This window comes from Nuphar pumila, chromosome 9 (assembly GCF_984573655.1).
Source record: "Nuphar pumila chromosome 9, dmNupPumi1.hap1.1, whole genome shotgun sequence".
In the NCBI taxonomy this organism is placed as follows: domain Eukaryota; kingdom Viridiplantae; phylum Streptophyta; class Magnoliopsida; order Nymphaeales; family Nymphaeaceae; genus Nuphar; species Nuphar pumila.
Genome location: NC_143257.1, coordinates 127,312,215 through 127,329,977, shown reverse-complemented (window position 1 = coordinate 127,329,977; position 17,763 = coordinate 127,312,215). Strand labels below are relative to the sequence as shown.

The 17,763-nt window shown below is 38.7% G+C and overlaps 1 protein-coding gene across 1 annotated transcript; it reads left to right on the top strand.

Annotated features, from left to right (window-relative positions):
* Positions 1-14,613: 14,613 nt before the first annotated feature.
* On the top strand, positions 14,614-15,306 carry LOC149829388 (uncharacterized). The gene has a single exon (XM_090017256.1). The coding sequence runs from the start codon at positions 14,614-14,616 to the stop codon at positions 15,304-15,306; it is 693 nt and encodes a 230-aa protein (XP_089873382.1).
* Positions 15,307-17,763: the final 2,457 nt, after the last annotated feature.

Here is a 17,763-nt window from a genome sequence, read left to right as displayed (position 1 = left end):
TGAGATCCTGATCTTGTACTGGTTGGTTGCCTCTCCTTCCGGTTATGGTTCTGGTTCTGGTTCTGGTTCTGGAGACGTTGGAAGGGGTGAAAACGGGTCGGATTATGCCGGTTCGGATTCGGATCCGAACTAACAAGTCCACTGGCCTAAGTGGGCTTGGGTTCCACAGTATGGATTCAAAGCAAATCTAGGGCTGTCAACTCGGATCCGGTCCTGATGCGTTTCACTGTGATGCCCTTCGCAACCAGGAGGGTCTGCAGCTTCCTCCACTCCGGCAGGTGGGCAATTTTCATGAGGCTTCGGCCTGGGCGAGGGTGAGGGTGATGGTTGGGGTGAGGCAAATGATCTCCATCAGATCAGTAGAAGTGTGTTAAATAAATTATTTTCTTCATTAGAAAATGTTTCTCTACTCCCAAGGTGGTGAAATGTTTTATATAAAAAAGTATACTTTTTAAAAAAACCTCTCAGGAAAAAAATTATCATTTGGAACAATAAAAAAAATCATACATTTTTTCTTAATGTTGGGGTTGGGGGTGGGGGCGTAGGCCATGATCCTAAACATTTTTTGAGTTTAGAGATAAAAGAGTTTGGGTGGGGGCGGGGGGGAAGTAAGGTGATCATTTTTTAGTTTAGAGATAAAAGAGTTTGGTGGAGGGGTGATAAAGTGTCAGAGATAACCATAGTTTTTTCAAATGGACTTTCACATTAAAGTCCAATTGAAGAGAAAGACATCTAATGACTCAAATGAAATCACGATAAGTAGGTTTTGATAAGAGTCCTCAAACTGTCTTTTACTAATGTCTGACTGAGCTTACCTAATCCTGAAGATTGTGACAGAGAGGAAAGGTCTCTAGCCAATATTAGTATTCCTAATTCTAAGGCTAGTCTAGATATATTGGGCTCTCATTGTAATCTATATAAAGGCAATAAGAGGAGAGTCTCTATTCAATGTTTTTCAATAAAGATATTGTCGTGGATGCAAGTGATTACTGAACAATGTTAAATCAACTTTGTGTATGTGAGTTTATTTTGTGTATCATGAGTATAGTTCATATTTTCATGCGAGCGTGATTCATATTATGGTATCAGAGCCATAATTGTTTTATCATTAATGGCAAACTCACTGTCATCCATCGACAATACTCGACAACCTGAAAGTCAATCAGAAGCTTCAGGTAATCTCAATATGGTTTTACCTCAACTGAATTTTCAATCTGAGCTTTATCATTTTTTTACTACCAAACTAACGGTTGATAATTATTTGTTATGAGAATCATAATTTCTTCTCATCTTGAAATCATATGACCTTATTGGTCTCATTGATGGATCAAAGTCATATCTATTGAAATTCAAAATTGACTCAAATGAAATCAATCCAGATTTAATATTATGGCATTGTCAATACCAACTTTTACTTAGTTAGATTAGATCATCATTATCTAAATCGGTCCACGCTCATGTTGTGGCACTCTCAACGTCCTATGAAGTTTGGGCTTCATTGAAACTTGCTTATGCTGCCTAGTCTCGAGCCTAAATTATGCCGTTGAAAAATCATTTATTTGAATTAAAGAAAGGTTCTCAAAGTGTTGAGGAATATATATAGGATGCAAAAAAAATTTGCATCAACTGGTCATTGAAGTCAAGCAGACTCTGAAGATGACTTAATGACACATATTCTTTGTGTCCTGCCTTCTGAATTCAATGTGTTCCGTACGACCATTACTACTCATATTTAACATATCACACTTAATGAACTTCATGGACTTTTGTTAATTCATAAAGCACAACTAAGTAAAAATGAGTCGGTTCCTGATGTGACCATGCCCACGACTAATCTTATTATTCGTCAAAGTCAAAATCAAAATTCGAATTGGCGTGGTGGCTATAGAGGCAAGAATAATAATGAAAATCATGGCGGTTATAGAGAAAAATAGAGGATATTATCCAAACTATAATCAAACTCGAAGTGAACAAAACTATAAAAGTAATGAGAATCAATCAAACAAAGTTGTTTGTCAAGCGTGTGACAAACTGGGTCACACGACAAGGAAGTGTTTTCAATATGCCTTACTATATCAATCGAGCTCTATGCAAGCTTATCATGTTGCCCCTATGATGTACGGTGATGATTCTTGGTACCCTGACTCTGACGCGAGTCACTACATCACCAATGATCTTAGCAACATGTATCTACATTCTGAATATCAAGGCAATGACACCTTGAAAGTCGGCAATGGCTCAGTTTTGCAAATTCACAATGTTGGTATATTCATTTTTCTCAAGCTCACTTTCTTCTCAAAGATGCGTTGCATGTTCCTCATATCACAATGAATTTGATGTCGGTCAATAAATTGACCAAAGACAATAATGTATTTGTTGAGTTTTATCATGATTGTTGTTATATAAAGGATAACATTTCAGGGAGACTTTTAGTCAGCGGAAGGAGTGATTGAGGCCTTTATTGTATTTCTCTTCAGGCAAGATGAAATAAAGAAGCAATGGTGGGTGAGTGCACCATGTTTGATAAATGGCATCAACGCCTTGATCGTCCTTCATCTAAAATCGTTCAACACGTGCTTCGTCGTTGTCATTTACCTTTTCAAAAAAGTCTTAAAAATAAAGTTTGTGAGGCATGTCAAATCGGCAAGAGTCATAACTTGCCTTTTATTTCTTCCTCTCATCGAGTCTCTATGTAACGCCCCAGAATCTCAGTTTGAAAAATCTTTTAGATTTTTAGGTGATTTTTTTTTTGAAATACATTTCTCAACGCGGAAACTAGAAAGGAAAAACAAGTGAAAAACTTTGGGCGGGTTACAGAGAACAACAAGATGAAACATTTTATTAATCACATTTTACAAGATGATACAACATTTCTCCTTTTACAAAAACAACAACTGCCAAGATCTTCGACATTCTAGAAGTGTGGGTTCAGTCCTCCGCCGCACATCGAGCTCCATCGCACCACGAGAAGTAAAACACCACCTGTATCCCCATAAAACGGGGTCAGTACACTTGCGAGCTGGTGAGAAATCATCCACGACAATCCATTATGCAATTTATAGCATTTACAACATGATATGCATCAAATAACATAATTAACCAAGGTAACAACACAAGAGAATATATCATGCAGAACAAATAAAGTATTGTGAACCGTGCATATATACAAGTGGGCATATATGTGCACGTTGTGACAAGTACGAGAACTAACAATATAACAATACAAAATAATGTGCATCAGGATGAGACAGTTAAAAACATTTAGCCAAGGTAAGGTGTCTCTAGAAACAAATCACGAGATGTGTAAAGACATATAAGACTATGTATCTCTAACATAAGTGAGCTTGACTCACGAGGTGTAAAACCAAAGTAACCATAGTGAATCTTAGCTATAATTGGAGCAGGTAGAATAACTCAAATCGTGCTTGCATTTATGTATGTGCATTGTAGTGATACAATTTAGCATATCTGAACAAAGGAGCCAAGTGTAGCCGTGATAGCATTTAATTGCAATAAGGAGCATTTCTTCAACTCACTATCTAAAGCAAGGCCTCTCTAAAAATACATCGCATGAGATGCACTTAGCAGGAAAAGTGTGTATGGTGTCACGTTGTTATCATTAGTGAGCTCATCTCACGAGGTGGATCTATCGCCCACACTAACTCGCCAAGGAGTTCTAACAACCATGAGTCTCTATGACACGGTTACACAAAATCATCGGCATGTCTAACACGTACTTAATCATTGCCACATGCCATTTTCCCAAGTTATCTTGCAATTCGGGAATTATCATAAACTATGCAACCAAAGGTCATGTGCATCGAGAAAATGTGTAAGTGTCAAGTGGTATGAACACTTAATGGGAAACATAGCATCCAAATTATCGAACTAGTGTATTCAAATAATTCTGATTAAGTGCAAGAGCATTAAGCCAGTGGTTTCCTTGCTTTTCTTTGAATCAATGCATTGCATAAGATTTTTACTTTGCTTCATGTACGTTGCCAACCACATAATTGCGTAAAATGCCAACTATGTTGCACGCAAGTGGCATAATGTGTGCATGAGAAATATATATATACACACACACACACATGTTTCCATGACGACAGGAAAAACATATGCTAAATTGCATCGAGGCAAAAAGGAGCAATGCTTTGGGATGCGCAAACCGGCCATTGAGTCCACAACATGGGAAAAACCACAAAGATAACGAGGTTGGAGGCCAGCAACATGCTGCCCCCAACTACTGCAGCAACCTCATACACAGAGTTGCACCAAAGCCACTATGATCGCGAAACTGAACACACCAACACAAGCTGCTGACAAAATACCGCAGCCACACAACTAGGCACAGCTCGGGAGCGATGCCTCCCAACCCATCCACGTAGGGTGTTGTTGACACGCGGGTCTTAGCAGCCCACTGGTCTGGACAGAGATCCAGACCCACGCAGCTGGACCATGGGGTCCCTAGCAACTCAGCAGCAAGTCTGAACATTCGGTCCAGACTTACCCTGAACCGGCGTCCGCAATACACCACCTGAACCAAGCTTGGTTGAGGTGCTGCAACGCCTTGCTCAGGCCTGGTGCAGACCTGAGCCCTTGCTCAGGCCCTGAGCACTGGTCTGGATTGGGATGTCTAGACCAACAAGGGTACTGGTCGCACTAAACGAGAGAGAGAGAGAGAGAGAGAGAGAGGGCACCGCAGACCAGCGCCTGTCACAAGGGTGCCAACGCCACATGGCCAACCGAGTGCGTGTCCAGCACTCGGTGTTGTCCAATGACACGCTGAAAGCCACCCCTCCCTGTCTGAGCATTGTACTCAGACCGGGAGTGGCTTCGGTCCAGTCTGAACCATACTCGGTTAAGACTGAGACAGACCGAGAGAGAAAGGGAGATGGCGGGTTCGGCTAGGTGTAAGCCCGAACCGCCACCCGAGCACTAAAGAGAAGGTGGCAGCCTTGCTGCTGACCCTTCCACCATGTGGGGTAGCTGCAAAACAAGTAGACCATGCTCAGATCCAACCATTCCAACAGAAATAAAAATAAAAGCAAAACCCCAAGAAAAAATCGCAGCATTTGAGGAAGCAATGCCGAAAGAAGAAGATCATGCTATATGCAAAGCATGAACCGAAACAAATGCTATACTCATGCGAAACAATGAACATACATATATTTTAAATGAAATGCCAATGAGCTAATGGAAGAAGGAGGAAATCTCACCTCTGAAGGCTTCAAAATGTCAAAGAGGGCCTCCTCTTGCTTAGGCGTGTAGGGTGGAGTCCACGTAGTACCCAACCCTACACACTAGCAAGGAGGAGTAGGGGAGATCGACAATGGAGGAAGAGCCCCACGGTTTGGGGGAATGAGGAGAGAGGGGGGAGCAAGAGAGGAGAGAGCGAGAGGCTCCAAGAAAATTGCCAAAATGAGTTTCTCTCTCTTTCTTGAAGGTTTAAAAAGGTAGGGTTTTGGAAATGTGGGGCTAGGATTAAGCCAGAATAGATGGAGGGATGGGGTGCTTTCACGTCCACCCATGGCCGCCCACTCCACCATTTGTTTTCCTCTATTATCATTTAAAACTCTTTCAAAAATGCCACTTGAGAAGGGTTTTAAATGCCATTAAAACCTTTGAAAATTTACAAGGGGAGCCCCAAGCTACCGCCCCTTTCCAGCCAATGCATGTGCACCCTTTAGGCTGCACTAGAAAACTTGCAAGAATGCCATGGGCTGCCGCCCACTTGGCCAACCCACGGCTAGGATTCAAAAAGTTTAAAAAATCTTACCATGCTGCCACCGCCCAGTTGGTCAACCCTTGAGCAACTGGTCCACCAAGACCACAAACATCCACAAGAAAAATCGCCCAATGTGTCTGGGTCACCCCATGGGTCTGGGTCACCCCATGGGTCTGGGCCACCTCTGGTCGGATTCTAGATCCAAAACGATAATTAAATATTATGTAAAATGCTTATTTAATGCATTTTAAATAAAATTTGAATTTATCACATCATATTTTTATTTTCAAATTCTTAATTGTCATGCAATGTTCAAAGCTCCTTTGAAACATTTTCCATCATTTGCGAGAATTCTCTCGTTACGACCCGTGTCCTATCGATATGCATTTTCAGTAATTCACATGAACTGATGATGTTTTTTCGTCGTTTAGGTCCCAAATTTGAGGACAAACTAAATATATATATTATGAATTTACCTTGAAATTTTTAGGACTTAATTCATCCAGAATTGTGCTCTTCTATCTCATATATAGTACTTACGCGATTTAAGGTCTCGTGTAGTCAAGTATGCATAATTTACGAGAAACTCTTGCAGTCACACAAGGAATTTCCGTCATTGAAGCACATCAATACACACACACACACACACACACATATATATATATATATATATATATATATATATACATACAACACATTATAAATTTTTATCTTATATCAGAAAGATTTTCTCAGAAAAAACTCATGTCTTACACTCGGACTTAATTTTCTTTTATGTTTGGGGACCAACCCCTATTTCTTTAATTAATAATGCACGTTATTATGTCAGTTTCATTGATACATATTCTTGATATTGTTGGATCTATATGCTATATAAAAAATTGCAAGTGTTTGATATTTTTAAGCAATTCAAGGTGCATGTTGAGAATGTTTGTAATGGCAAGATTAAATTTCTTCGTACTGATTGGGGCGGTGATTATCGTAATGTTTCTACCTATCTGTAAGCTCGCGGGATTGACTAACAAGTCTTGCCCTCACACACATGAATAAAATGGTAGCCCCAGACACAAACATTGGCACATCGTCGATGTTGGCCTCATGCTCATGCCCCATGCTGGAGTTTCCTTGAAATTTTGGCCTTATGCTTTTTAAATTGTGATATACCTCATCAATAAACTTTTTTCGACCACCATTGCTCATAAAATTTCTTTAGAACTCCTTTTTAAAAATCCTGCTGATTACAAATGTTTGCGCATTTTTTGTTGTGCTTGTTTTACTTGTCTCTGACCTTATCGCAATTATAAGCTCGATGCTCGATTCACCCTATGTACGTTCTTGGGTTATAGTTTCCAACACAAGAGCTATGTGTGTCTCAACATGACCACATTCAAACTTATTGTTTCCTTGCATGTTGTCTTTGATGAATCTTATTTTCCTTTCTCCCAAATTGGACATCTCTCTCTTGTCCCCTCCTCAGTCTCTCAGTCTCCTTCTCTTGTTCCTATTGCCATACCCCATCCTTTCAACCCTTATCCGGATACCCCTATACCTCCACCTTCCCTTTCTACTTCCTCCTCACCACCCTCTCTTCTCCTACTAGTTCTTGTGGACTCACCTTCACCTCTATCCCCCTCTCCTTCTACCGATCGTGTCTTGTCCTTCTCTGAAACTGGTCTGCACCCATCACATGATAACTTGAACCATGGATGACACTCACAAACCCAAATTTTACCTCTCCACTAAACATTCTCTTCTCGTCGCCCTTCTCTTTGAACTAACACAAGATGTGGAACCTACCTCCTTTACTATAGCCAATCAAGATTCCCGGTGGTGGCAAGGCATGTATTCAGAGTTTAATGCCCTGATAAAAAATGGTATTTGGGTTCTTGTTCTTCCTACTGATCATCATGTTATTGGCTGCAAATGAATTTATAAAGTTAGAAGACGTCCTGATGGTTGCCTTGAACGCTATAAAGCTCATCTTGTCACCAAAAGTTTCAGTCAACAAGGTATAGATTATTTTGAAAGTTTCAGTCTGATTGTTAAACTCATTACTATTTGCATTATTCTTGCTCTTGCAACTAGACAATACTGGCCTATCTGACAACTAGATGTTCAAAATATCTTTCTCTATGTTGTTCTCAATGAAGAAGTCTATAAAGCGCAACCTCCTCGCTTTCAAGATCCTCGGTTTTCCCATTATGTGTCCAAGTTACAACGTACTTTATATGGCCTTAAACAAGCTCCTCGTGCATGGTTTCACCGACTCAACACTTTTCTCTTGGGCATTGGTTTCGTTGGTTCCCAAATGAAAACCTCTTCCTTTATTTTTTAGAGATCTTCAGTTCTTATTTTTGTGTTAATTTATGTGGATGATATCATCATGAATGAAAACTCTACTTCTCTAATCGCTTTCTTACCTCTGATATGGGCCATGAATTTGCCCTCAAGGATTTGGGACCGCTTTATTTCTTCTTGGGAGTCGAAGTTATCACTCTTCCCATCGAGTTGCTTCTCTATCAGCGCAACTATATTTTGGAGCTTCTCAATCGGACTAACATGCTTGGTGCCAAACCTGTCGCTTCTCTTATGGCCACTAATCTTTTATTGTCAGCTTTCAGTGGCATTGCTTTTGAAGACCCCATATTATTTCACAACATTGTGGGTGCCTTGCAATATATTACTTTGTCTAGGCCTGATGTTTCCTTTGCAGTGACTAAAGTATGTCAGTGTCCTATGGGTTGAATGTGACTCATTTCACTAATTTTGCCCTCTCTATATATACCGACATGGACTGGGCCAGGTGCTCAGATGATCAGAAATCTATAAGTGGTTATGCAATGCTCATTGGTCCTAATTTGGCATCCTGGAGCTCCAAGAAGCAAACTACCATCTCTCGCTCAAGCACCGAAGTTGAATATCGCTCTCTCTCCAACTCTACAGCCGAAGTTACTGGGTCTTTCTGGTCCTCCTCCCATCATCTAGTATGACAACATTGGCACCATGTACCTTGCCTCTCACCCAGTTTTTTACTATTGCTCCAAACATATTGAAATCGATGTTCATTTTGTCTGCGACAAAGTCTTCGATAAGGAGTTACAAGTTCGGTATTTGCATACTTATGATCAACTTGCTGACCTGTTCACCAAATCCTTATCTTCTCAATGTTTTTCCTTCTTGCGGTTTAAACTCAATGTGCGTCCGTGCACATTGCAACTCAAAGAGTATAATGGCAAAGTATTGAAACCAAAGGCAAGGTATATGCTTGGACCTGATCAAATAAAGCAAGTATGTCAATGGTTGAGACAATTGTGATTTTCAGATGGATATATCTCTAACATTGCTCAGGCTGTGAAGATTGACGATGGACAATTATATGGATTGAAGAGCCATGATTGTCATATATTTATGCAACGATTGATACCCCTAGCATGTCATATCTCCATTAGTCGATGAAACATTCATAGAAGAATGTGATCTAAATGATATACCAAGTGGATGGGCAAACAATGAAGAAGAAGAAGAATATGAAAGTCAAACAAGTGACGAGGAAGAATTCTCGAGCTAGTGAGCAAAATCTTGTAATATAAACCTCAATTTGAATATTTTCCAATGTTTTGAATGTATTGCAATACTTGATGTGAATGATGTGAATGATTTGAATGTATTGCAATACTTGATTTGAATTATTTGAATGTATTAAAATGTATTGCAATGATTTGAATGATTTGCAGGTATTCCAATAATTTGAATGTATTGCAATACTTGATTTGAATGATTTGAATATTTTGAAATACTTGATGTGAATGATTTGAAACAATTTGAATGTATTGCATAACATTTTTTATTTGTTAAAATATGGTTCGTGGAGCTTACAATGGTCGTTCATTCAGTGGTATGCAGTCTCAACCTTCATCTTCACGGGCTTCTTTGATAGGTACATTATTTAACTAATTCGATACTTGATTAGTTGAAATGCACATTCTAAGAATTTTTAATGTATTTTTTTACAGATGATGTTTCGCCTGTACATGACCCACCTACACCAGTTGATCATACAAGTCAGGAGCTAACACAGGATGCAGGGTCTTCTTAGTCTAGCACAAGAAGACTCATTTGAATAGTGTATATCGATAATTGATCGTAAGTATTTCGTTTTCACTTATTTCATATCTTATAAATATTGTATATTGATATTTATTGTGTACAAATTCATGTACAACACGAGGTTCGAGCCACAAGAAGTAGTACGCGATAATAGGAATTCACTACTTCAACATCTACCAGGACCGATCGCTCAATGAAAAGAGTATCCAAAAGTGGTGATAGACAGATTATGGTCCTCATTCACGGTATACAGTTGTTTGTCATAGTTAATATATTTAATATTTAATTATTTGTTATAGTCATGTCTACTAACTTTCTGAAAATATTCGTAGGCTTCGAATTGCTTCGCGACTACGATGGAGGAACATGATGCAAGAAAGGTGTGGTAGAAGGTGATTGTCAATCGATTTGTAGACATATTGCATAATATGAAGACCGCAGCAAGAAAAGCATCTGGCGGGATAGATGATATACTGCAGTGGAAGAGTCATGGACCTCCTACAATCATGTCAAATGTTTGGGATGTAATGTGTGACAAGTGGGCTGGGGATGCATTTCGAAACCACTCAATGAAGGCTGCACAAAATCGAGCAAAAATGCCCGAAGCCCAAATACACACAGGTGAATCTAGGACTTTTGAGAGCCACCTAAAGAAAATGGTAACTCATCAATATATAAACAAATTAATTTTATAAGTATTGTTGCAAACGTGTAACTAAATCTTTTATCACTTTACTTCGCAGGAAGCAGAAAAAGGAGGCATTGTGCCATACAAGGATGTGTTTGTTTAAACACATAAACGTAAGACCACATGAGAGTTCATATCAGAGAAGGCGAGAACGACAATGATATGCATTTATTATATTAATAATTATTATAATATACAAGTTATCATAAATATTATAATTTTTAATTATTAATTCATACTGTAAACATTATTTTGTAAGAGTCATATAAGCAACATATGATAGAGCGATATGGTGATGACTCTACTCAACATCCATCATTTGATCCTGCAGCATGGGTGACTGCAGCAGGTGAACCCAAAAAGGGTCGTGTGTTCAAGTTTGAGAGTAATATGAACACCTCACCAGTCGTTGCTTCCTCCAGTCACGCCTCACAAACTTCTCCCGTCAACATTAGCTCCAAGCATCCGACTGATTCTTGGGATGATATACGCCAGATCATTAAGAACATAATGCATCACTACTTCCATGAAATAATTGTTGATGTTCTCCGGGATGAGTTCAACAGTTTTTTGCAGAACATGGGAACTTCATTTGCAGCTGCCTCTCAGGTATGAAAGTTTTATGTGATGTATTTCATGTCGTTAGATTTCATATAACTTTGATTGTCTTAACTTAGGTGCATTGCATATAATTTAATTCAGTATATTTTATTTATCAATACTGACTTTTTATATAATATTTCAGTATAATATTTCTACTGCCTTAGAGCACATATGAGCATGATATAATCACATATACAATTTTTTGCCTGCCTTAAAACACATATGCGCATGATAGGATCACATATGAAGTTTTTTTACTGCCTTTGAACACATATGGGCATGATAGAATCACATATATAGTTTTTTACTGCCTTTAGAACACATATGAGCATGGTAGAATCACATATATTGTTCCTTTACTGCCTTTAGAACACATATGAGCATGATTGAATCACATATATAGTTTTTTGCTTGCCTTAGAACACATGAGCATGGTAGAATCACATATACAATTTTTTGACTGCCTTAGAGAACATATGAGCATGGTAGAATCACATATACAGTTTTTTGACTGCCTTAGAACACATATGAGCATGGTAGAATCACATATACAGTTTTTTGACTGCCTTAGAGTACATATGAGCGCGATAGAATCAAATATATAGTTTTTTGACTGCCTTAGAGCATATATGAGCATGATAGAATCACATATACAGTTTTTTGCCTGCCTTAGAACACATATGAGCATGATAGAATCACATATAAAGTTTTTTTACTGCCTTAGAACACGTATGAGCATGATAGAATAACATATAAAGTTTTTTTATTGCCTTAGAGCACATATGAGCATGATAGAATCACATATACAGTTTTTTTACTGCCTTATAACACATATGAGCATGGTAGAATCACATATACAGTTTTTTTACTGCCTTATAGCACATATGAGCATGGTAGAATCACATATACAATTGTTTTACTTCCTTTAGAACACATATGAGCATGGTAGAATCACATATACAATTTTTTTACTGCCTTTAGAACGCATATGAGCATGATTGAATCACATATAAAGTTTTTTACTGCCTTAGAACACATATGAGCATGATATAATCACATATACAGTTTTTTGCCTGCCTTAGAACATATATGAGCATGATAGAATCACAAAAACAATTTTTTTACTGTCTTTAGAACACATATGAGCATGATTGAATCACATATAAAGTTTTTTTACTACCTTAGAACATATATGAGCATGGTAGAATCATGTATACATTTTTTTGACTGCCTTAGAGCATATATGAGCATGATTAAATCACATATAAGTTTTTTTTACTACCTTAAGAGCACATATGAGCATGATAAAATCACATATAAAGTATTTTTACTGCCTTAGAACACATATGAGCATGGTAGAATCACATATACAGTTTTTTTACGGCCTTAGAACACATATGAGCATGATAGAATCACATATAGAGTATAATTTATTTCAGAATATTTTGTTTATCAATACTGACCGTTCTTTTCTCATGTAGGTTGCTGGCGATAATCAGCGTAGTGGAGCTGAAGGGACAGATCAAGACAATGAACAAGAGGACACACAAAATCTTGGCAATGATTAGATTCATGTGTTGAATTTGTTCTGCCTTCTTTTTGTTTCTAAAATGTAAATGTTGAATTGTAAATAATTAGAGCTTGCGAATTTTATAGTGGATCGATTAATTATTTTAGTTTCCTTTTATATGTATTTTGATGTGTACTTTGTTTTTTATTCACAGAAAATATAAATTGTACAAAAAAATATAAATTGTATCATGAGAATTTTTTTCTCGATATTTAATTTTCAAATATTTTTTAAAATTTTTTCCTTGTTTGCGACGGATTCACGATGGATATATCCGTCGCTAATTACTATTAATGTCGAATGTAGCGATGACTATAAATCTATCGCAAAACCAAAATATTTGTTTAGTAACGACTGCCTTGCGATGGATGTTGGCATTCGTTATTCTGTCGCTAGTTAGCGACGGAACTAGCGACAGATAAATTTTGTCGCTACTTAGCGATGGAATGGGCGACAGATATATTTCGTCGCTAATTAGCGTTGAAAAATTCATGATGGAAGCTATCCGTCTCTAATCTGACGCTAATCCATCGCTAAACTGTTTAGCGACAGAGTAGCGTTAGATTATCGACGAATTTAGGTCGTCGCTAATCCACATGTTTCTTGCAGTGTTGTGTTTGCGGGGGGCTGTTATGGAACAACTATGCACGAAAGTAGCGATCAAATACGCGATGAACCATGTTTTAAAGGACTTATTAGAAAGAAGAGTTTGCTAAGTTGATGTTCCATTGGGTAAGAAGTTTACGTGTGGGAAGCACGTGCTGTGCCGCATGGCCTAGTGCCGCACATGCGTTCCTTGGATTGAAATGCAAAAAAAATTGGGCTTAAAAAAATTAGCCCGTGACAGCCCCAAACCTCTTAAAAAATTATACTTGCATAAGTTTTTTGTACAATCCAAACCAGTAGATGTTTTTATCATTTCTTATTTACTAAAAGCCATGCTTTGGATTCAATCAATTTAACCAGAATTCTTGATTGTTAGTTAATCAAATTTTTGGAACAATATATACCATTGATTTTTTTTCATGAAAAATGTTTAAACTAATCTATGTTTTCTACTAAGTAAAGCATAGATATCACATCTGTTATTCTAGATTAAACACAAAATACATGTAAATATGTTTTTTAAAGGAGTCTAAGACAATCTCGGAAGCTGCTATATATATATATATTAGATGACAAAAGAATCAATAGGTTTATTAAAAATCTACTGCACCCTTGTCCTTTACCAAGTAAAAATCTAAACATGGGTTCAAAGCCCTCCTCTCAGTCCCCATCATGGCCGTGAAGTGGGCGATCTGCGGCACTCATCATGCCACGTGTCATAACCCTGCACCACCATGTATTGAAATTTCAAAATCGATCCTGACTGGATTCGTATTAGGTAAGAAAACGCGTGATATCAAGGAAGCTTATTTTCCTCTAATTGCTTGTAAAACTTAACGAGTTAATATATTATTATTAGGGTTACCATTAACTCCCTTTCATGAACTGCTTTAATTGACTTGACTCAACCATCTCATTTATTATCCTTCAAGCCGCCTGCCGCAGTTGTCCATTGCCAACCTCCATAAGCCAAACCCTCCTGGCCCCCTCAGTCAAGGGAAGCACCCTTGTTTCTTTCCCACATCCAACAACACACACTTTTTACCTCTCTCTCTCTCTCTCTCTCTCTCTCTCTCTCTCTCTCTCTCTCTGACCAAGGACTCCACAAGGACCAATTCAAATTCACAAGTTTCTTTTCACTCGGCTTCTTCCCGAGTTCACTCTATATATATTACCCAATATCAGTTTCATTGTGCCTCACTAGATTAATTTGGTCATCAGGTGGGGGAAATCATATCTGATATTTTCCTTTCACTCCTTGAGAAAACTCAAAGTGGGTAATTGTGGCTCTTCTGTTGAAGAGGTTTCATAATGACTTCTTCCTCCTCCAGTGAGCAACCTCAACCTCAAAGAGTTACACCAAAGAAAGAGCTGCTGGGACCAAGGCCTACACCTCTCAAGGTGAACAAGGACTCCCATGGCATCAGGAAGCCCCCGGTGCCGCCACCAAAGCGCTGCTCCCCGGTCATCATCTACATGCGCTCACCAAAGATCATCCACACCAAGGCCCAGGACTTCATGGCTCTGGTGCAGCGCCTGACTGGTAGGTCTCCCACATCATCTTCATTGTCATCATCACTACCACCATTACCATCCGTTCCGTTGTCGACGATGGGGATGCTGCCGGCAACCACTTCGCTGTATTTCAAATCTCCCGCACTCGATGGACTGCCGATCGACGTTGGAATATCTGATCAAGAAATGACTCTAGAGATCGAGCCTTATCTCGGCGATGATTTCATCATAGATGCCAAACCCACCCAGATGCTCCCTCCTAATGGCATACTATCTCCAGCGCCTTCATTTCTTCCACAGATATCCCCAAATTTCTTTCTGCCATCACCCTTTGAGTCGAGCCCTATTCTTTATACACCAACCTACCAAGATGCATTATTTCTATCACCTTTTCAAAGACCATATGGTTCCTCGCCTCTGAGCTCGACCCCTGGTTACTCATGCTTGGATGCCTTCACTCATTTATCAGATCTGTATAGATTCCAGTAAGAGTTTATTTGTTGCATAGCTACCAGTATGATTTTGAAGATCAAGTTGGGGTTATACAAAGTCCTACCAAATAGCACATGTGGGGACATCCCTTCTGGAACTGTTCTCAAGTAGAATGCTTGACTTTCAAGATTCTTATGAGTCCTGTCCACATGTGTAGGTAAGGTCGGCTTTGTATGACCTCACACTGAAATATGTAAATCTTTGTTTTCTTAAATACTTTTTTGCCCCATTCACTGGGTGTTTCCTTATTGCATAAGTTCTCTGTTGGTGGATGGTGATTGATGCGGTTTTGTCTTGTAATGGATATTTTTATATATCACTTTTTTAAACGTTGTTTCTTAGTTGTTTCCAATGCGCATTCACTTTGGAATGGATAAATGCAATATCACAATAACGTGGAAGCAATTGACTAACTCTGCAATGTTTTATAGAGCTAACGATGTATATTTTTAATGCAGAGAACTACTCCGTTATTAAAAAACGTTTCATCATGTAAGAGCTTCAATTGTCATACTGTCTTTCAAGATGAGATGCGGCTTCTTCTTTTTCACACATCAAAATATGTTTTCGTTTTTGGGCATGTTAAGCGATAAGTTTGACTTGCACAATACAAAATACTTACTTATCTCTTGCGTTTCTAGATATAATCCAAAGACTTCCTCAATATCACTTCATAAGCCAAACTTATCTTCCTTTTCTAGAGTCTTCTCAAAATCCCAACTTATCTACAGAATCAGTGCCAAGTAGTGGTGCTAACCTTTCAGTTTTTTTGTTTTTTTGGGATGAAGAGAACATGAAAAAATAAAAATTGTCAATTTCTCGCGAGAAAGACGCCCACAGTTTCTTGGTGTTAAATTGACAAGGGCCGGGATCTGACGGATTCTCACAATTTTTTTTTTTTTGTTTTGATTGTGTGCCCATTGATTGGGTCATGATCTTGTCCTTCGTATATGAAAAGATCATGTCATATGCCAAGAAGAGCGACACCTGTCCCTACAAAGCAACCCTTAATTATTTTAAATTCTCATTAAATAATACAGCTAAAGTTGTTTGAATGGATATTTCTGTTACTGTAGACCTCGTCTTATGCAAGTCAAGGGACTTGAATGTTTCAATGGAGTTCCCCGTCTAGGATGCCAAAGTCTGGGCTGACAATGCAATAAACTAGAGAGGCCAGGCCACTGATACGACCACTCATCACTCATATATGTTCTGTTAATGGTTTCACCAGATCTCTCCTCTCTTCTCCATGCAGGGCTAGTTCCGGGCTATAGGGTGCTTCAATGGTGGTACCACATAGATCTAAGCACCAAAAGAAAAATCTAACCAGCATGATCTGTTTATTATTTTCATGTGTTAAAAGGTGACTTTTAATATATATGATGCTTATAATTTATACTATTTTTAAACCACTCTTATTTTTTTATGAATGGTGAGCCATTGATCTTTTTTTCTGATAGACAAGCCGGGGTTAGCCCTACCATCACCAGTTGCATCATAAAATCAATTCACAAATTACATTGATTGGTGAACCAGTCCAGAGGTTTATCCTTCCAACAACGATCACAAACCTAGGTCCCCGGGTTGTTGAAGATGTACCATAGAGGCGATAAACTCTCTTGACGTCCAAACTCATTTGATTCTCTCAAATTTGGAGAAGTCTGCAATTCGCATGCCCTTCACTTGATGGTTAATCCTTCCTTCCAATGAATTCTTCATCACCTGCACCACATCTCTTCTCGTACTCTATAATGACATTCTTGGCCATGGTGTCCCCAAGGATATCGACCCATCAATTCTATTCTCTAGTCTTAATACTCACATGACGCACCATCCATCCGATTTAAAAAAATTCACCTTTCGTTCCTCAGTGCATACCCCACTCGCCATGCACATTTATATCTGCTGAATATCGATCATTTCACACAGTTTTGAGGAGGAAGACCCCACCTGTTAGCATAGATCCATCTAAGACAGATAGGGTGGTTAGAATTCCGCATGAGTGGCAGAAGAAAATCACGAACTCTGTTCATGATGCCCAGCACTATAGATGCTTCTCTTGCCTGATCTTCCTGAAAAGTGACCTTGTTCCGAGCTTCCCATATGAATCTCACCACAAGTTGGAATGTAAAAATCCAACTTTTTCTAATCGATTCTTGTGGAAGTCGAGCACGCGACCCACTCTTGAATGATTGCTTCAGATCCCCCTTGGCTTCCACCGAAATCCAAACAGCTTACACACATTATCCCACACCTTGCGTTTCAATCTGCAGTACAAGAATAAGTGCTCATTGTTCTCTACCGCCTCCTTCCACAGGCTGCACATATTAGGCATTTGAAATCCCATATGTTGTAACCTATCTAAAGTGAGCAGTCTTCTATTCAACGCCAATCGCAAGGTGTACGCTGCTCTCTGAAAACGGTTTCCCTTCCAAATGAGTTTGTACAATGGTA